Source organism: Sycon ciliatum, chromosome 13, assembly GCF_964019385.1.
Source record: "Sycon ciliatum chromosome 13, ocSycCili1.1, whole genome shotgun sequence".
Lineage (NCBI taxonomy): Eukaryota > Metazoa > Porifera > Calcarea > Leucosolenida > Sycettidae > Sycon > Sycon ciliatum.
Window position 1 is genome coordinate 14,848,130 of NC_088655.1, and position 19,614 is coordinate 14,867,743.

The 19,614-nt window shown below is 47.8% G+C and overlaps 1 protein-coding gene across 11 annotated transcripts in view; it reads right to left on the reverse strand.

Moving 5' to 3' along the window:
- Positions 1 to 18,411, reverse strand: part of LOC135830149 (mucin-2-like) — a 51,794-nt gene extending 33,383 nt beyond the window's left edge. For 5 of the 11 annotated variants that reach the window (XM_065342546.1, XM_065342547.1, XM_065342548.1 and 2 more), the window contains exons 1-9: positions 18,194 to 18,410; positions 15,327 to 15,368; positions 14,084 to 14,384; positions 11,133 to 11,269; positions 10,479 to 10,652; positions 6,338 to 6,760; positions 3,242 to 3,505; positions 2,078 to 2,341; positions 200 to 463 (exon numbers count right to left, since the gene is read on the reverse strand). In XM_065342546.1, the coding sequence (XP_065198618.1) occupies positions 200 to 463; positions 2,078 to 2,341; positions 3,242 to 3,505; positions 6,338 to 6,760; positions 10,479 to 10,652; positions 11,133 to 11,269; positions 14,084 to 14,384; positions 15,327 to 15,368; positions 18,194 to 18,227 (1,903 nt within the window). In that variant the 5' untranslated portion in view covers positions 18,228 to 18,410. Of the gene's footprint in view, positions 1 to 199; positions 464 to 2,077; positions 2,342 to 3,241; positions 3,506 to 6,337; positions 6,761 to 10,478; positions 10,653 to 11,132; positions 11,270 to 14,083; positions 14,385 to 15,326; positions 15,369 to 18,193 lie in introns of all 11 variants that reach the window. The other 6 variants (XM_065342552.1, XM_065342551.1, XM_065342549.1 and 3 more) reach the window with 4 other exon arrangements.
- Between the last annotated feature and the right edge of the window lie 1,203 nt (positions 18,412 to 19,614).

Here is a 19,614-nt window from a genome sequence, read left to right on the forward strand (position 1 = left end):
CAGAAACCCATCTGCTGACATGTCAATATAATGGTAGGGAGGGTGTGGAACAAATCTATCGATATGATTTGGACAAAATGGGCACTGTAGAATAGCTGTGTCATGCAGGTAAGAGGTTATGACAGCAGATGAAACAATGGTCTGAGACAAAGAAGAGAAATTTAGAGCCTGCACAGTTTGCAGGATGTTTGAGACTTACCAATGCAAGTACATGTTTGACAACCTCTGCTATCCAAAGTGTACATGGCACACTTGACAGGACATTGTTGTAGTGTACATACTGCAGTACATTGCAAACTTCCACATTGATTTTTACAACATAACTCTCCTGCTGTAGTACAGTTTGCATCTACGTCACAATTCGTTGGACATATTCCAAAACCTGTGCTCACATCAGGACATCCTCCACCAATCTGATATCCTACTGCTGTTGTAGTAGATACTGGTGGTGGTGTCGTGGCTGCTGAAAGTAACAAACAACATCATATGGAAAATCAGGATTCATTTCCTTAGTTTCAGGGAATGGAAAAGGAAACAAAAGTCCGCAGAAAATTTCCCGTCACGACCAGGACTCCAGGCAAGGACATTTTCTATGGCCCAACGATGTGATAACAATAAGCTACAACTACATGTAGATGAAATGCTAGCAGAGACAGTGCAACATCTCCTTCCGTCTTTAAGATGCACACTTCAATTGCAACTCTCCAGGCTGGTTGGACATTGCTCTCACTGCACTAATCCCAAACGAGGTCGTCACAGCCGGGGCGGCTGGAGCGGCTGAGGCCACCCCCCTTTTGAGGCCGATTTTTTTAGCGCACTTTCACAAAGCGTGATGATCACAGCTCAGCCCAAACATGGCGAAAAATGAAGAATCCGTGTCCCCGGTCTTTTTGTTTTTTTGCAGAATCAAAGAGTCTTTCATTGTAGTTTCACTGAAAATGAACCAAATGCCCGGAAATTCTTGCAATTGGCTTCAATTTTTGAAATTTTCTCCCGCGTGAGGGCCACCGAACCCCCTTTCATGGCCACCCACCTCCAAAGCCGGTGCGACGGGTCTGCCAAAGGAATATTTACCACTCACACTTTGTAAAGTGTCTAGCGATGAACTCAACATCAAATTTTCATGTTCAACCACAATTTTCGTACTGCATTTCAGAAACCCATCTGCTGACATGTCAATATAATTGTAGGGAGGGTGTGGAACAAATCTATTGATATGATTTGGACAAAATGGGCACTGTAGAATAGCTATCATGGCCAGCAATCGAGGACATCTGAGAGTTGTAATTTTTGTACTCCTCCGAGGTGTGATTTTTGGCGTGCTGGGCCAAGCACAAGGAAGCCATCTGCAAAAATAACTGCAGAAAATGGTTGTTGTTTGATCCTTTGGTGTAATCTTTGTTTCTAGTCGAAGCTTGTTGCTGTTTGGAGCAGAAACGCCTAAATTGACTATTTTCTGCATGTACTCATACATGTACTCATGTACTCAGTCATGCAGTTTCACTCGTATTTTAGCTCTTTTTCTGGAATGGATGCTGCTCTGCGCCCCTTGGTGAACATTTCCTGCGCTCGTGGAGCAGCTGAAAAGGACCACTGGTATGTCTGGTTCCTGGTTTGAAAGTGGAGAGTCGACTTTTGTGCCTTGAAAAAGGAGTAGACAGCGATAAAGGTACGTCTGTGGCTTATTTTTCAGTACTCCTCGTACATTTTTGATCGTGATAGAAATTCTCAGACCAAAGTCAGACCTAAGTCAGCGCGATGACGGCCGTACAGTTTTCTTGTGGATTTTTTAGTTGTTTCATCTCGTATCTATGTCAGTATCGTGATGGTGAAGTGGAGAGGGTGATTTTCTTCCTCTAGGCTTCGTTCGGCCGACTTTGCTTCGTCCTCGTTGAAAAGTGATCCTGAAAAAAAGGTCGATTCGCAAAATTATGTTGATTTTCAATGTACGTGATGACATGCGATTGCTGGCTATGTGTCATGCAGGTAAGAGGTTATGACAGCGGATGAAACAATGGTCTGAGACAAAGAAGAGAAATTCAGAGCGTGCACAGTTTGCAGGATGTTTGAGACTTACCAATGCAAGTACATGTTTGACAACCTCTGCTATCCAAAGTGTACATGGCACACTTGACAGGACATTGTCGTAGTGTACATACTGCAGTACATTGCAAACTTCCACATTGATTTTTACAACATAACTCTCCTGCTGTAGTACAGTTTGCATCTACGTCACAATTCGTTGGACATATTCCAAAACCTGTGCTCACATCAGGACATCCTCCACCAATCTGATATCCTACTGCTGTTGTAGTAGATACTGGTGGTGGTGTCGTGGCTGCTGCAAGGAACAAACAACATCATATGGAAAATCAGGATTCATTTCCTTAGTTTGAGGGAATGGAAAAAGGAAACAAAAGTCCGAAGATAAATTCCCGTCACGACCAGGACACCAGGCAAGGACATTTCCTACGGCCCAGCGATGTGATACAATAACTACATATTAGATTAAATCCTATGCAGCAGAGACAGTGCAACATCTCCTTCAGACTTTGGAACGAAGACTTCAATTGAAACTCTACAGGCTGGTTGGACATTGCCCACAATGCACTAGGCCCAAACAAGGTCGTCACAGCCGCTGGGTCTGGGGCGGCTGAGGCCACTCCACTTTTGTGGCCGATTCTTTTGGAGCACACTGTAACAAAGCGAGATGATCACAGCTCAGCGCAAACGTGGTGAACAATGAAGAATCCTTGTCCCCAATCGTAGAATCTTCTTGTTTTTTTTTGCAGAATCAAAGAGTCTTTCATTGTAGTTTCACTGAAAATGAACCAAATGCCCGGAAATTCTTGCAATTGGCTTCAATTTTTGAAATTTTCTCCCGCGTGAGGGCCACCGAACCGCCTTCCATGGCCACCCACCTCCAAAGCCGGTGCGACGGGTCGGCCTTAGGAATATTTACGGCCTCACACTTTGTCAGGTGTCTAGCGATGAACTCAACATCAAATTGTCATGTTCAACCACAATTTTCGTACTGCATTTCAGAAACCCATCTGCTGACATGTCAATATAATGGTAGGGAGGGTGTGGAACAAATCTATCGATATGATTTGGACAAAATGGGCACTGTAGAATAGCTGTGTCATGCAGGTAAGAGGTTATGACAGCGGATGAAACAATGGTCTGAGACAAAGAAGAGAAATTTAGAGCCTGCACAGTTTGCAGGATGTTTGAGACTTACCAATGCAAGTACATGTTTGACAACCTCTGCTATCCAAAGTGTACATGGCACACTTGACAGGACATTGTTGTAGTGTACATACTGCAGTACATTGCAAACTTCCACATTGATTTTTACAACATAACTCTCCTGCTGTAGTACAGTTTGCATCTACGTCACAATTCGTTGGACATATTCCAAAACCTGTGCTCACATCAGGACATCCTCCACCAATCTGATATCCTACTGCTGTTGTAGTAGATACTGGTGGTGGTGTCGTGGCTGCTGCAAGTGACAAACAGTGCATAGAACATCAATGCACAGAACAGCAATGCACAGAACATCAATGCATAGAACATCAATGCATAGAACATCAATGCATAGAACATCAATGCACAGAACATCAATGCATAGAACATCAATGCATGGAACATCAATGCATAGAACATCAATGCATAGAACATCAATGCATAGAACAGCAATGCATAGAACAGTAATGCATAGAACAGTAATGCATAAAGCACAAACGAGAAAGCACAAACGAGAAGACCATTTCACTTAGATTTCCATAGCAATCGAATCGATCGATACTTTCACTACCTTCTTATACATTAAAACCTGGTGTAAGCGACCTCTGGGTTTAGCGACCACCTGCTCTTAACGACCGTTTTTCCATGCACCGACAGTTCTATACAGACACTGTGGGACATGGTTCTAAAGACCGCCTGGCTTTAACGACCGCTTTTCCTTGCACCGTGGGGTGGTCGCTTAAACCAGGTTTTACTGTAGAACAACACACGTGCATGCACGCACCCACCCATCCACGCCTGGAAAATATCCTTCTGCATCCTAGCAGGACTTGAACATGGTACCGTCCGTTTCTCAATCATGGTCTTAGTAGCGATGTCAGAGTGCCGTGCCACGTGACCTCCACGCTTGTCGCTGGATTCCCCAGCAACCAGCTGAAATGATGGCACAAAAGGCCAGTACGGCAGAACGCCAGTCGCGGCTAGTGCGTGCAGTACTTGGCACGCGGGATTTTCAAATGTGTCCTGAAGACGTCAGTGACAAGCTTGGTTGTGACTATTGCCATGAAAATAGAAGATGAACTTTCGTATCCGCGTTCGTGCGGGCGCGCTGCGCCTTCAGAGCTGGGAGTATGGCCGCCGACAAGGTAGCGTATGTTCAGTCGCCTTTTTCATCTCTTGCACTGCCTGATACAGGTTTGATTTTAGTTCCATCGTGTTCCCCGTCGTCCAATTTAGTTAGCTGCCAAGTTTCACCGGCGTATCACGCCGCGCACCAGACTTGTAGTATTTTTCGCGACAGGTACTCCATTGCTGGATACAACGCCATCATGAGTGTTCGTCCAGCAAAGGGACCGGCGGTGGAGATGTCTTGTCGAGTCTTGGACTTGTCACGTCCCTGAACGTGACTACTGCTGCCTGATAGTCCTGTGACAGCAGGATCTACCTAGTGAGCAGCTCTGTGCTGAGCTGTCATGCCCTTTTGGGACAATGTGGTTTGGCCAGTGTCTTGTCCCACGTGCTTAGCATGTAGGTTGAGCGACACGCGCTTTCCCACATAGGTGACATGCCTTCTTGGCATAACATGTCATGTGATCCAAGGCCGGAACCTGGTCAGGTAGGTTCTCGCGTTGTACGTTTCCTGGAAGTGCTTCACTTCCTGGAAATGCGACTCCAGGCTTTGTGCAAAACCACGTCACTACGACGTTCTACAGGTTTCCACGATGCCTCGGCGCTTCGTGCAAAGAGCCAAGACTAATATGACATTGTATAACAAGAGCTAAGTGCAAGACATGAGACGTGTGCAAGAACCAAAACCGTCACCGCGCAAGAGGTCAGAGTATCACGCAAGCAAGACCAAGAATGCAGCAGAACTTACCATAAGAAGCCGCTGAACTATGGCACGTTGGGTGAGCGGGCTCCCCAACGTGACCCTCATATACTCACATTGTACTCTGACGTGGGTGAGCGGGCTCCCCACGTCCCAATTTGGTCTTTCTTTTCTCGATGTCTTTCTTTCTCTTTCTTCTCGAATGATCACCGTACATATATTCTGCATTTCTGCTGACTGGCTGCTCACATTCCGGTTTGACTTGTTCTGCTATTTCCTGGAATTACCTCGCAATGATCACGCCATATATCTCTGAAGCACCCTATAAAAGAAGCTCTCATTCTCTTTCTTACTTCAGTTCAGTTTTTAGTCTAGTCTAGTCTACTCTAGTCTAGTCTAGCAGTCGAGACTCGGTCTCAGCTCTCTGTCTTCGTTTACTTTGAGCTCGGATTTGATACTACTCACAACGTAAATCTAACAGTCTTTGTTTGTCTGTTGATCGTGTGGGGTTGAACTTACTTGGACCAAGCCAGCTATATTGGTTGGCCCCTGGGTTGTGTTGGGCTTGTCGTGAGGCCACACGTCTATATATTCAGTCGCCGCTCGTAGTGATTTCGGGGTCCGGTCACTGTGAGCAGGGGATGCGACAGACTCAAGGAGGAGCAGCTATTGCAGGATAAGCCCCTGCCTAGCATGATCGGAAACGTTTCAAATGCATTGGTGTTAGAACTGATGAAGTTCAAAGCGGACCACCACCAGGATCCTAATCTACTTGTCGAACTCTTCTTGTCTCGGAGAATGGCCAAATCACAACTTACACTTCGGCTACTCTTCAACAGTCTTCTTGAATTTCTCCAACAGTTTGCAGCAACAACAAAAAAAACAGTACAGCTACGGTATGTACATTTTGTACAGTGCGCAAGATTATTCATGAGCCGCGATCCCTGTTGTCAAGACCGATTTTGTGCCGTGGTGAGATCTGGTTTGTGTACAGTGAGGCATGGTGCTTTTCGACAATGGCGGCGCTTACCCCGTGCACTCTAAACTGGAATAAGTCCACTATATTTGCTCCGATTTGCTTCAAACTTTGCCAGTATACTCTACTTGTCTTCAGGAATCGGATGGTATTACAATATTTGCCCGATTCTCAAAACAGAAATTTACCCTGACATCGCTAGTCTTAGACCATCGCACTATGCCTGTCTGGATATGGTCACATGAGTGCCTGTCATAGCCTGTGAGTGTCGCACCCTTACTCACCTTGGCATTGGCATGTTGGACAGGAGTTGTTATCATATACATATGCACTACACGGTGAACACCGAAGCACTGGACAAGCTTTCGTGCACTTCGCACCCCCGCAGTTGTCCGCACAGCACAGCTGCCCTTGAGAGCAATTGTATGTGGGATCAGAGACATTGCACAGCGTGGGACACTTGCCAAACGGAATGGAGTCTTGTGGGCAGCCACCACCAGGCATCACTGATGTTGTTGTCGGGGAGGCTGTTGTCGGGGAGCCTGTTGTCGGGGAGCCTGTTGTCGGGGAGGCTGTTGTTGGGGAGGCTGTTGTTGGGGAGGCTGTTGTCGGGGAGGCTGTTGTCGGGGAGGCTGTTGTCGGGGAGCCTGTGGTGGGCAGTGGCTGAGTTGTTGGTGCAATGCACATCGAGCACTGTGGATCAGTTACTGCAACAACACACATGCACACACACACACACACACACACACACACACACACGTACACACACACGTACACACACACACGTACACACACACGTTCACACACACGTACACACACACACACAAACACACACACACACATGCGAACAAACACACACAAACACACACACACACATACACACACACACACACACACACACACACAAACACACACACATGCGAACAAACACACATAAACACATAAACACACACACAAACACACACACACACACACACAAATACACACACACACACACAAACACAAACACACCAACACACACACACACACACACACACAAACACGCTCAACAGAATAGAACAGAAGTTCTTGAAAAAGTCATGTAACTTATGGAAAGGAATAAACATAGCCAGGGGGAGGTGTGATTGCGAGAACTTGCCTGTATGCTTTGCACAATACTAGTGAGTAGTGAGTGTGCAACATTGATCCTAACTTGATCACTCCAGGGCTATACACTCATATCTCTGTCTCGTATCTAGACCCGCAAAGTTCTGGGCAAGTCTGTCTGCGAGGCACCCTGTCATTGAGTTGTAGTTGAAATATTACTACTCTTTTACCTTTTGTGTGAGGATAGTTATGTCATACGCCAGACTTCTGCCCCTTCCCTATTGAAATGCATGCGATTCAGACTCGGAGTTGCGGAGAGTACCTGGTCCCGGACTGCCCAGACAAGCGAGATATGAGCGTTCTTAGGAATTAAGCATGGACACGCTGTTATATCTATTGCCATGATCTTCAGATCCTTTCGAGCTTATTGTGCTACCTAGCTCCGCATTCATATACTGTGAACTGAGCCTGTCTAAGACGACCACTCAAGGGACCTTCAAAATGTGGTCCCTGTTTCCAGGTGGTCTCCTTGTTCAGGGTCATTTGACTGGAAATAGCATCCTTGGGTCCTGGTTGCAGTGATCTTCTGGGACAGGTGGTCGCCTTATCCGAGTGGTCGCCTTGACAGGTTTTATTGCACTGTGAAACCTGGACAAGGCAACCACCTGTCCCAGAAGACCACTGCAGTGACCAGTGCTATTTCCAGTCACATGACACTGGATACGGAAATCACACCTGTACACAGTGACCACATCCCTAAGCGCTCTTGAGCAGCAGTCGCCTTACACAGGTTGCACTGTAGCAAAATCTAAAAATATCAGTGCAGGAGAGACCATCTCACTGCTCTCTGATACCATTCTCTGCGCTTCTCCCCGTACGAACTCCATCTTAAAAAGTGCAGCTAGATCGTCTACAATTACTTGGCTGCACAGTGTTGTATATACAGTCGACTCCTGATATAACGAACACTATTTGTGCAGGATAATTAGTTCTTTATAGCCAAAGTTTGTTATAACAGAAGTTCATTTACATTGTGGGTTCAAACTGGGACATGGACAACGGTTTGCTATATCATGAAATTCGCTATATGCAAGTTTGTTATAACTTATAAGTGGAGTTGACTGTAGCAGGATCCGAGAATGGTTCAACCACTCCCTAGACACATGGGTAGCAACTAATTACAAGTGCGTAGCTCGCATGGGGCATGGGGGGGGGGGGGGGGGGTGCACCCCCTAAAAATGTCGACTTCAATTCAGCATGCACGTAATGATCATGAATGACATGCATAGCTATCCTTCACATATGCGGCCATCAGGCTCATTGAGGAGAAGTAGCGTGCCATTTAAAATAGCTTGAAGAGACAGCGCCAACAACCCCTGGGACAACTATATCGAAAACTCCCTGCCACATGCATTGGATGGCTGCTAGGTCATGCCAATCAGATGTATCACAGCGTGATGAGGGATGACGGCGCAGGGTTGACGAGAAAGGAGAATATGCTCATAGGGGAGAGGAAAGAAAATACGACCCCAGAGAGGAACCTCCCAGACTTGATGGACCCGCAAGGGTAGTGGTTGAGAGTGGGGTGGAGGGAATGATGACACTCCAGACTGGACGGACTCGCAAGGGTAGTGGGGTTGAGAACGAGGTGGAGGGTGTGATGACACCAGAGGCAAGAGCATTGCTGTCGCTCGGACCCGCTAAGTTTATCCCGGCAAGGAAGATAAATGAAGCCGTACTAATGGGTATGGATGTTGGTGTTCACTGTTGTTGTGTATCGGTAGAAAAACTTTTCATGGCTTATTTTTGTTGTGGTCCTTTCGTTTATTTTGGTTTGTTTTGCGTTCTGCTTTGACTCATATTTGACGGGTTTTGGTTGCAGGTATAGTTTGTACATGATCCAAGTAACGTTACGTCATTGTCATACGTTGTGTTTTGTTTGTGCGCATGCTCATATGCTGCAATAATGTTAGTCTTTTTCTTCAGTTTTCAGTTTACCTCGTCGTGTCCGGTCTTCTTGTCTGTCCGTCTCCGTCTTGTCAAGAAATTATGTATAGAACTCTTAGTTCAGTTTCGTTGTTGTGTGTGGCGGGTCGGATGGGCAGGGAGGCTGGGCCCCTGACGCCTGAACAACATGTGCGTGTGCACAAAAACTGTTGAGCGTATGGAGTTTGGTAGATGTTGGCGAGATGTGGCCAGAAGGCACTGTAATGATGATGATGAGCAAGAAGAAGAAAGTAGGAAAACATCCCTTCAGATGGATGAAAAGCTTAGATATCGTATGGCAAAGTGGAGTGGATTGCGGGGCAGTCGTTTCGAGCGAACACTCAGTGATGTACAGGTTTACCCCCATGCTGCCTCAAACCGCATTGCACCACTGGCCACTATCTACCATAGGCATGAGCAGGAAAAACGAAGGAAGTACGAGGAGCGGGTCCGGAATGTTGAACATGCGTAGTTTTCCCCCGGTAGTTATGATGGCATAAGGTGGTTTGGGGCGTTCGACAACCAGCCTGTACAAGAGAATTGCATCGTTGTTAGCTGTTTAAAAGCGTAGTGACCGGTATGCACACGTCATGGCATTTGTCAAATGCCGCATTTCCTTTGCCCTCCTAAGGTCCTGTATAGTGGGTCATAGACTAAGCTTGAATGTCTAGAACTCCATTCGGATAATACCAACAACAAATTGATCAACATGAGCCTCCCATCACGTTGGCGGTTCCGAGCCAGCTATTGGTATTTAGTATTTTTTCTTCTTCTTTTTTTTCGTTGTACTTGAAAAAGTACACACCAAAAACACAGACCTCTTCGTGGTATTTGGAGTGCCGCGCTCAACAAGCAAAGGCCTGTCAGAAATAACGAGGGATGCATGTGCTTGTTGGTAGTGGTTGTACTATCTCAAGTACCCTGGACTGGAGCAGCTCCATCCATTGGCAGTAAGAGAAAATACAAGGTAAAGATAACCACACATTTTTGGTGAGTCGGACCAAGTAAGTACTTCCATCCTCCGTCTCACGAACAGGCAGTCTGAGCTGCACACATTGAATGAGAAAAGATTGCCTGCAATCCTGTTCGCGGGATGGGGCAATGAACATGTTTGCACGTGTACAAATACAGGTGAACATTAGTACCTATATATAGACTCGGATAGAGAGCCAAGGATTAATTTACAGCAAAGAAAAGGACCAAGGAACTACAGAGCTATGCAATGTTATCGCATGAGCTGATTGTCAAGTAACCGGTGGTGTTACTAGACATTATAGCGTAACTTGTAGTTCCTTGGTCCTCTTCTTTGCTAGTGCGTATGTGGCTCTGTATCAGCCTAAGACTTATACTAACCAGTGGCTGTACTGTCGACTGATGACAAGCGGAACGTGAAGTTGCCCAGAGGCACGGCAGGAAGCACGGACTGAAAATTAGTGTTTGCTGCCCTGGCGCCGGCCAGACGAGCAATGTTCTCAGGCGGCGATGTGGGTAGGTTGGCCGCCCCGAACGTCAGACCACTGTCAGTGCCTGTAAGGCAAACAATGCATACACATGTGGACACACAACAGATTAGCATTTAGTAGCAAACATGACATAAATTGTGTCAAGTCTGAAGAAAAATGTTGAACGGTCTCTGCTGGGATGACAGCTACACCATAGCTTGGTGGTAAGAGCATCGCTGGCATTAAGTCAAGGTTCCTGGTGCGATTCCTGGTGGTGACAGTCAATGTTTCTTCACACTTTTCCCGTCTGCACATGTCCCTCAACCCAGTGAATATGTCATGACATAACTGTGAGCAGTTCTACATGCGGGGGAGGGGAGGCTAGTCAGAGCATGCCCATAGGTACTGCAATTTTAGAGAGCTACGCCACTCAATGATTGGACAATGCCCTTACACAATCCACACGGACACAGCCACAGACACGGACAAAGACACACGGACACAGACTCAGACACACACACACAGACATGGACAAAGACACACAGACACAGACGAAAAGCCTCACCAGCATCCCAGGCATAAAGAGGAATCGTAGCAGAGCTTGTCCATGTGGATCCGGAGCACAGGCTGAAGGAGTCCACACCAACAAACCAGTCCGGAGATGGAGCTATCATAGACAGTGCAGATACAAGTGGATAATACCTGCAAGGGATACACATAAACAAACATACACACATCCACATATGCACACATGTGCACATACACACAGACACACGCAACAACTTCCCAGACTGAAGAGTTGACTTCCAGGACCACAACATATCGCTGTTAAACAGGAGTTCCCTGGCTAGTGAAATCTTACTTTGCGGTCTTTCCTCTCTTTTTCACTCACGAACATCAAAGCAAAGTACTCAGGAATGCACTGGCTGTTAGTAGCCGGCCAAGTGGGTCCAACAGGGGTCAGGAGAATATGGTAGATAAGAACGACACACGCGCATGCACGCACGCACATGCATACATACTTTGAAGTACATGCAGACAAACACCCCCCCCCCCCCCACACACACACACAACACGCACACAAACACATGGACACACACACACACACCACACACACACACACACACACACACACACACACACACACCACACACACACACACACATACACACACACACACCACACACACACACACACACACACACACACACACACACACACACACACACACACATACTACTACTACTATAGCATGACTGCCCATTGGGCAATGTCACCCCCGGAGGGGGCCAGAGTTTGGAGTGCACCGTCATTGGCAGGACTTCTGGTGCCTCGTCAAATCTTGCTGTCGTCGGAAACGTTTCGGGCAATGCATGCAGATCAGCGGCAGTGATTCCCTATCGGCTGCAGCAAGACGTTTTCCACGGTTGCAGTTATGGCGGTTAAAACCAGCCCGGGACTTGAAGCAGCGATTGCAGCGTTGACAATGCTGGAAGCAGCAACTAGCGAGAGACGCCGTCAATGCCGTATCTGCATGTTCAGGGAGTGCAGGCTGGCAGCGATGAACTGCAAGCCCACCCTTACTACGGAACCATCGGCAGCAACTGACGCACTGTGCTGAACCACGCTGTTGGTGGACGGGAAGTTGGCGCTCAGCCAAACACTTGTGCCGTGCCTTGTCTTGAGGACGAGAGAAAGCCCGGTTGCAAGATGAGCAGAGTACGGATTTCTCTACTGCCCGAGGAGGCTGAAAAACCAGAACCTGCTCTCGCCAAGCTGACCGGTCTTGTGCGCAATCAAACCAGTTTGGAATGGACTTCGTGTCAGTAGCCACAACGTCTCTCCACCTACGCCTGGGACCGCAGAAGGGGCGCGCAGCCAACAAACGACCAAACAACAGCTGCAATGGGACACGGTCCTCCGACATCCGAGCCACATGACCAAGCCACTCTAAACGACGATGGCGCATCTTAACAGAGAGTGGCACTGGGTCACCCCAGTGACGACGTAACTGCGCAGACGTGATGCGATCGGATTGCTGCTGACTGCGAGGGATGGCTAATATTGTGCGGATGCAGCGATGATGAAAGGCATCCAAACGTCTACTATCAGCTTTCAAGGGCGTCCAGCACTCACTGCCGTACAGCAAAATGGACAAGACACAGGCCACGTATAGCTTTCGCTTACTGACTAATGACAGCGAGCGATCCGACAAGACTGGAAGAAGAGCTCCAAAGGCTTTGGAAGCCTCAGCTATGCGGCGACTGACGTCAGTAGAGGAGCGGGCATCCGGTGTCACGACGGACCCCAGATAAATGAAGGATGGAACGTGCTCCACAGTATCACCGTTGACGTTCATATCGGCTCTATCAGGCATGTTGACTTGGCTACCTGCCACGAGAAATTTCGTTTTAGCAGCGTTGACGCAGAGGCCAAAGGAAGAGGCAACCGTGCAGAATGTTTCAAGGCACTTCTCAGCACCAGGGCGGTCTTCAGCGAGCAAGACCGCGTCATCTGCGTACTCAATGTCGTTGATGATTGCGGCAGTAGACTGGCGAGCGGGCTTTGAGAAAAGGTTGCCATTGATGCTAAATTGGATGGGGATGCCAGGTGGATGGTCGCTGTCCTGCATCATTTGTGCCCACCGCTCAAGCACAACACCGAAGTACAGATTAAAAAGTACTGGGGCCATCACACAGCCTTGACGGAGGCCATTGTTGACCGCAAACGGCTCGGTAGTGCTGGCACCGACGCGCACAGCTGCCTGCATGCTCTCGTGGAACGATTGGATTAGATTGAGGAGCCCTTCAGGAATGCCTAGCCTCCCCAATGCTAGCCAGAGTGCTTGGCGTGGTACGGAATCATATGCTTTCTTCAGGTCTACGAAGACACAGAACAGCTTCTGACGGTGCTCGTACGATTTCTCGATGAGCTGGCGAATGGAAAAGATGGCATCAGCGCAGCCGCGACCAGGGCGAAAGCCACACTGGGATTCTGGAAGTTCTTGTTCCGCGACAAGTTGGAGACGGTCCTGAATGAGACGGCCACAAACCTTGCCAGCGACATCTAGGAGGGCAATGCCGCGCCAGTTGTTGCAGTTGGTCAAGTCACCCTTTTTGGGAATCGGGACGAGTTGGGCATCCCGCCAATCCTGGGGAACCGTTCCGTTGGTCCATGCAGTGTGAATAACATCAAGCACACATACACACACACATACACGCACACACACACATACGCACACACACACATCACACACATACCCTCACACACACACACACACACACACACACACACACACACACACACACACACACACACACACACACACACACACACACACACACACTCCTCCCCCCCCCCCCCCCCAACCCCCTCTCTCTCACACACACACACACACACACACACACACACACACACACATACTCCTCCCCCAACCCCCTCACACCCCCCCCCCCCCCCCCCCAATCCCTCACCCCCCCCCCCCCAGCCCCCTCGCACACATTCAAATAAATTTACCTATTGACGGTAAAAGAGCGAGACGTGCTGCCAAGCGGTTTGCCAAGCAGATCCCCTCGGAACGTGGACAGAACTTTGGCAGCTGTGAACTCATTCTGAATGGTACCGGTGGAGCCCAGTTCTGCTACTTGCTTCACCCCAGCACTGGCCAGCTGACCATCTCTCCATACGACTGTGCACGGTGAGTGTGCGGCACCAATGGGCCAGGACCAATGTGCGCCCACAGGTGGTGACGGGTTGATCCAGTCAGCGTCGAAGGTGAACGCGTACGTTGCAAGGCCTGAGGCACTGCACGAACATCCTGTGAATAACAAAAAAAGCAGAGAAGAGAGAGAGAGAGAGAGAGAGAGAGAGAGAGAGAGAGAGAGGGGGGGGGGGGAGGGAGGGGAAGAGGGAGAGGGACAGAGAGAGAGAGAGAGAGAAGAGAGAGAGAGAGAGATATGGAGAGAAAGAGAGAGATTTGGGGAGATGCATGGACATGCACAGACACACACGTGCACATGCATGCAAGCATACACACATACACACGTGCATACCTTCACCCAGCATTGTTTTCTAAAGGAACAAGAAGCGAAACTATTCCAAAGAACTACAATACATGGTTTAAAAGAGACATGCCTAACTTCCTGATCATGGTCATAAAGACCGAAACGTTTTAACGATACCAATGGATTTGTGCGAAATGCAGTGCTCTCTTGAGTGTAGGCAGGTTGCCTGCAAACAATTCAAGTGTGCCTAACTTAGGCCGCTATAAAGCCAAACCAATGTGAGAGAAGGGAATGAGGCCAAGCATTCTGAAATTGCAAGTCTAGAAGGGCAAGCAACATGAAAAAGAGCAGCTGGTGTACTGTATAGTTGAAGGTATCCGAACATAGCAGCATACAAGCAGACACACAGGTATACACACAGGTATACACACAGGTAGACACACAGGTATATACACAGGTAGACACACAGGTAGACACACAGGTAGACACACAGGTATACACACAGGTAGACACACAGGTAGACACACAGGTAGACACACAGGTAGACACACAGGTATACACACAGGTAGACACACAGGTAGACACACAGGTAGACACACAGGTAGACACACAGGTATACACACAGGTATACACACAGGTAGACACACAGGTAGACACACAGGTACACACACAGGTAGACCCACAGGTAGACACACAGGCAGACACACAGGTAGACACACAGGTAGATTTTTGATTTCAGAGTGTAATAAGCTCACCGGAGGGTAATGTCTGTGCTTGCGTTGAAGCCACGAGTAGTACTGATAGACCAAAAGGAATCCCGGAATGCATCAAAAAATCACGCGCACACACACGCATATATAAAACACATACGCATACACACACACACACATGCGCACGTGCACGCACATGCGTGCGCACACACACACACACACACACATACACACACACACACACAGAGAAACATACAGATTAAGATGAAAGACCTATTTACAGCGATTTTGCATTAGGGTGTGTGACTGTTTGTGTGTTCATGGTACACGGTGTGCGTAGGGAGGGGGGGGGCGGGGGGGGGTAGAGGGCAGTGGCCGATCACTAAATTGTAATTTGTTAGAAAGTCATCAGCTCCACAATAGGCTAGAACTATTGAATGAACAAAAAGTATTATGCAGTCCGACCTCGCTTATCCGGTCCTCTTTTATCCGGATCCCTCGCCATCCGGCGGAAAATATCCAGTTACAGATTTACAGCATATGCCATGCGTATCCAACATAACCAGTTCCCTCGCCTATCCGGATATTTTTGTGGAAAACGGATATGTGCGGTTAAGCGACGTCTGAGTGTACATAAAGTGCGAGGTCACAGTACCAGGTAGCTTTTAGAATTTAGACACTCGCAAGATAGTTGCGTTGTGAACATTAAAATGACCGTGTTGGTATTGAATGGCCAATGCTACAAGCATACAAGCTGTTTGCGTTCTTTCAACACGCTTGTCCGGTGTAGCACCGGATGCTAAAGGCATGCATTCACTTGACAAACGCCACAATATACTTGCAGTGAACCAATGATTGAATGAAGTATCCATGACCGGTACACCACAAGGCACTCAGCACTCAGTAGAAACGGTACGAATGAACAGTCAACTTCCAAATAACGATCTCGGGTTTAACAACAACATGCGAATAACAACACAATCCTGAGAGCTAGTGCTCATTTGACTGCACACTTTCAGCTTCACGAACAATGCCGACTCGCGAATAGCACATTTTTCTCACAATGGTCATCCACAATGTTTGACTGTATTATGCTCAGTGTACCATTCATAGAAACACACTAGTACTGTACCGATCCTTGAAATTCACCATCATGAATATCGCAGCCTACACCGACCTACCAAGCTAGACTGTTTGGAGAAGGATGATGTTTTGCAGTGGAGAGACCACTCAGGGCCAGTTCGAATTGTCACTCTTTCACTTTTCGAGGAGTTTCGTTTTTCTGAACAGTTGGCTTCTTATTGGCCTCTTCAGATAGATGAAACTCCTCGAAAGTCCACAACCTCATCCGATGGGAGAGGTGGATTAGTTCCGAAGAGTTTGGAATAGCTACATGTACGTCGAGATGGTCGATCTGATCGGACATCCTTATCACTGAAAAAATCTAAAACGATAGAAACCGTTCTATTGAGACACTCCAACTAATCTCTTTTAAAATTTGTTCGAACAGTTGATGAAGACAATTCTAACGCCCCCTTAGTGTGTGTTGCCACTCAACTTTATAGGGTCAACTTGAAACTTCCCATCTTGAGTGTGTGACTCCAATGATAGCGTTTCGCAAGATACAGGGCTGTGCTGTGTACAGTCCAACTCGGCGCTGCTTTCATCATGGGAGCGGCTTTCACTGGTCAGCTTTCAAGTTTGTACAAGTACATTTTAGTTTGCGTAACAAATGTACAGTCAAACCTCGTCAGGACGAACACTGATAAGGCGAACTTTCCTTTAGTACGAACTAGGGCCAACCCTATGGTTGGCCAGCCATCGTATTATCAAGTCAAAATTATTCGTTTACGAGACGAACACTGTACGGCGAACTTTCGTGAAGACGAACTAATTTCCAGCGTGATTTGAACAAAATCAGCGTCAGAGTTCTCGCCAGGTCAAAATAGTAGGGTGTGTGTGGGGGGGGGGGGGGGGGGGGGGCAGGGAAAACAGGTACCCAGTAACCCATTTTCCATTTTCAAAATAACTGTCTTCCAAATCGAAATGCAACGTACAGGGCGAACACCTGCCTTCACCCCAGGCAAATGTGCCCTTATGAACCCTCTAGTACTGACTATCGACTGCATTTTGTATCGACTGCATTTTCATTGAATGGCATGAAAACAAAAAAATAGGAAAATGAGTAGGGAGGCAGCACATTTTCACAGGGGGGGGGGGGGGGGGTGCAAACAGAGTAGGAGGGGGGGGGGGCTGCGCCCCCTACTCCCCTCCCCCCTTTGGCTAGAACCCTGAGCGTGTAGTACGAACTTTCGGTCCCCGTGCGTACGCTGGCTGTACTTTTTTCCGATAGTGGAGGCCTCTTGTACTGGCAAAACATGTTACAAGGCGGATGTAATGCTGTCATGAATTCATTGCACATTGTACTTTAAAAAAATGTTTTACATTTGCCACAGCATGCACCTTCACATAAATACAAACCATAATTATTATGATAATTATGCATATCAATTTTTTTGTCAGATCTGGATAAGAAGAACTCCGGATAAGACAAACAGACTTGTTCGGTCCCTTGAAGTTCGTCCTAACGAGGTTTGACTGTACTAAGTCCGTACTTATACATTACAGTAATACGCGGTACGCGTGACAAATAGACTGAGAAATCCAATAGTTTCGGACCTTCGAGCTTTGCCTTCATTGTTTCGGATTGGTGCGCGCAACCGCTGGGACAGCCTAGTACCGACTACAGGACAAGGCAGAAGGAAAACCAGGCTCCGCAACCATTTGTTCGTGGACAAAATAATGGTCTCAGTCGAATGACACCCTACATACATACAGGTCTGAATGTTGGTCACTGAATGGGAACTGGACTTGCATCGAGAGCGACATCGATCAGACAGCTCTCTACTTACCTGTGAGCACAGCGAGCGACAAGGAACGTTCCATTTTCAACTGCACACCACCACCACCGCCGTCAACGCGAGCCGGTTTTCTCTCCTTCAGGCTTCACTGGAGCTGGGAACGTGCTGCCGGAAGCGCTTCCCTTCAGCCGAATCCAGAAATAACGAAATTTCAGGATGGTGAGAGCGAAGTACTCTTGCGCGGGATGCGCGTCTGGTGCAGTGTAGCGGTACAAGAGAAAAGGGCTGCATAGTGGCGTGCTGTTGACGATTTGAATAATCGTCCCAACCTTCAATGAAACGTCAAATGTCCGCCACAAGCTCGCACTCGAAGGGGTCATGGCCGGACTGAACATGGCCTCCGAGTCACGAGATGGCAGGTCAGCTTTCAGAAATGGTATGAAGTCGGACAGGCTGCCAGAGTAAACTGCAACAAACGATTCATCTTTGACTAAAAAAAGTCAACCTGCAGCAGCAACGCGCGGCCATCGACCACGAAGCACTGGACTCTGGACTGACTAGGGAGTCATACTGGTCTGTACAGGTCATGTAGACCACTGATCATGATCATGCATGATTTGTGACCAAATGTCACGTGCTGTTAAGTGTGCTTTACCTGTCGTATCCACTGCTTACATCATACTCATTGCAATTGCATGTCGACGGGCTCGAGCGCTAGCGACATCAAGCACAACAAAACCGGCTGCCATAACATAGCCATGGCATGGGATTCACACTGTTTGTCCGGACCACAGGCAGTGGATGTTTTACTTGAGCTTTTTTATTTATTTTTTATTTCGACCAGTCGGCTACTATCAAGTACATGATTGTGTCATTTTCGTCTTGGGAGTTAGACAAGTAAAGGGAAGTGGCCACTGGCCACCCCGCCTTTCGGCACAGGGAGTCTAGAAGTCAGAGCTTCGCTCAACACTACCGGTATGTCTACATCCCAATGATCCCATTCTCCGCTCAGCTTATTTCCCAGTTTGCATACCGTTTTGGTATTGTGAAAACCCCTCGATAGGCGAGGGCCTTTGGAGAATCCAATACAAAATTACAAATCACCAATAATACTACTAAAGTACTGCACGTTGCAGCTGTGGAAGTGTGGGCAATTCAGAGTGTTGGGACGATCCCGAAGTGTCCCGGATGCCACGCGTCCTATACATCCCCCTACACTGCTACAGCCTGGTTAGTGCATCTACGACAGCAGCTCCAGCAGCCACAACCGCAACAATACTCTCTGTCGTCCAAATGACTCTTGCCGGTCTGCAGGGAGAAGAGACGTGCGTGTCTGTGCAGGAAACTGTGTTGGTTCTTCGTCTTCGTAATCAACACTCACCCAACCTACACCAGCGCTTCTCAGGGATACTGTACGTGTTCACTGTTGGCTGTTACCCATGCGCACATGACTTTCTTGCCACAGTTCTCCA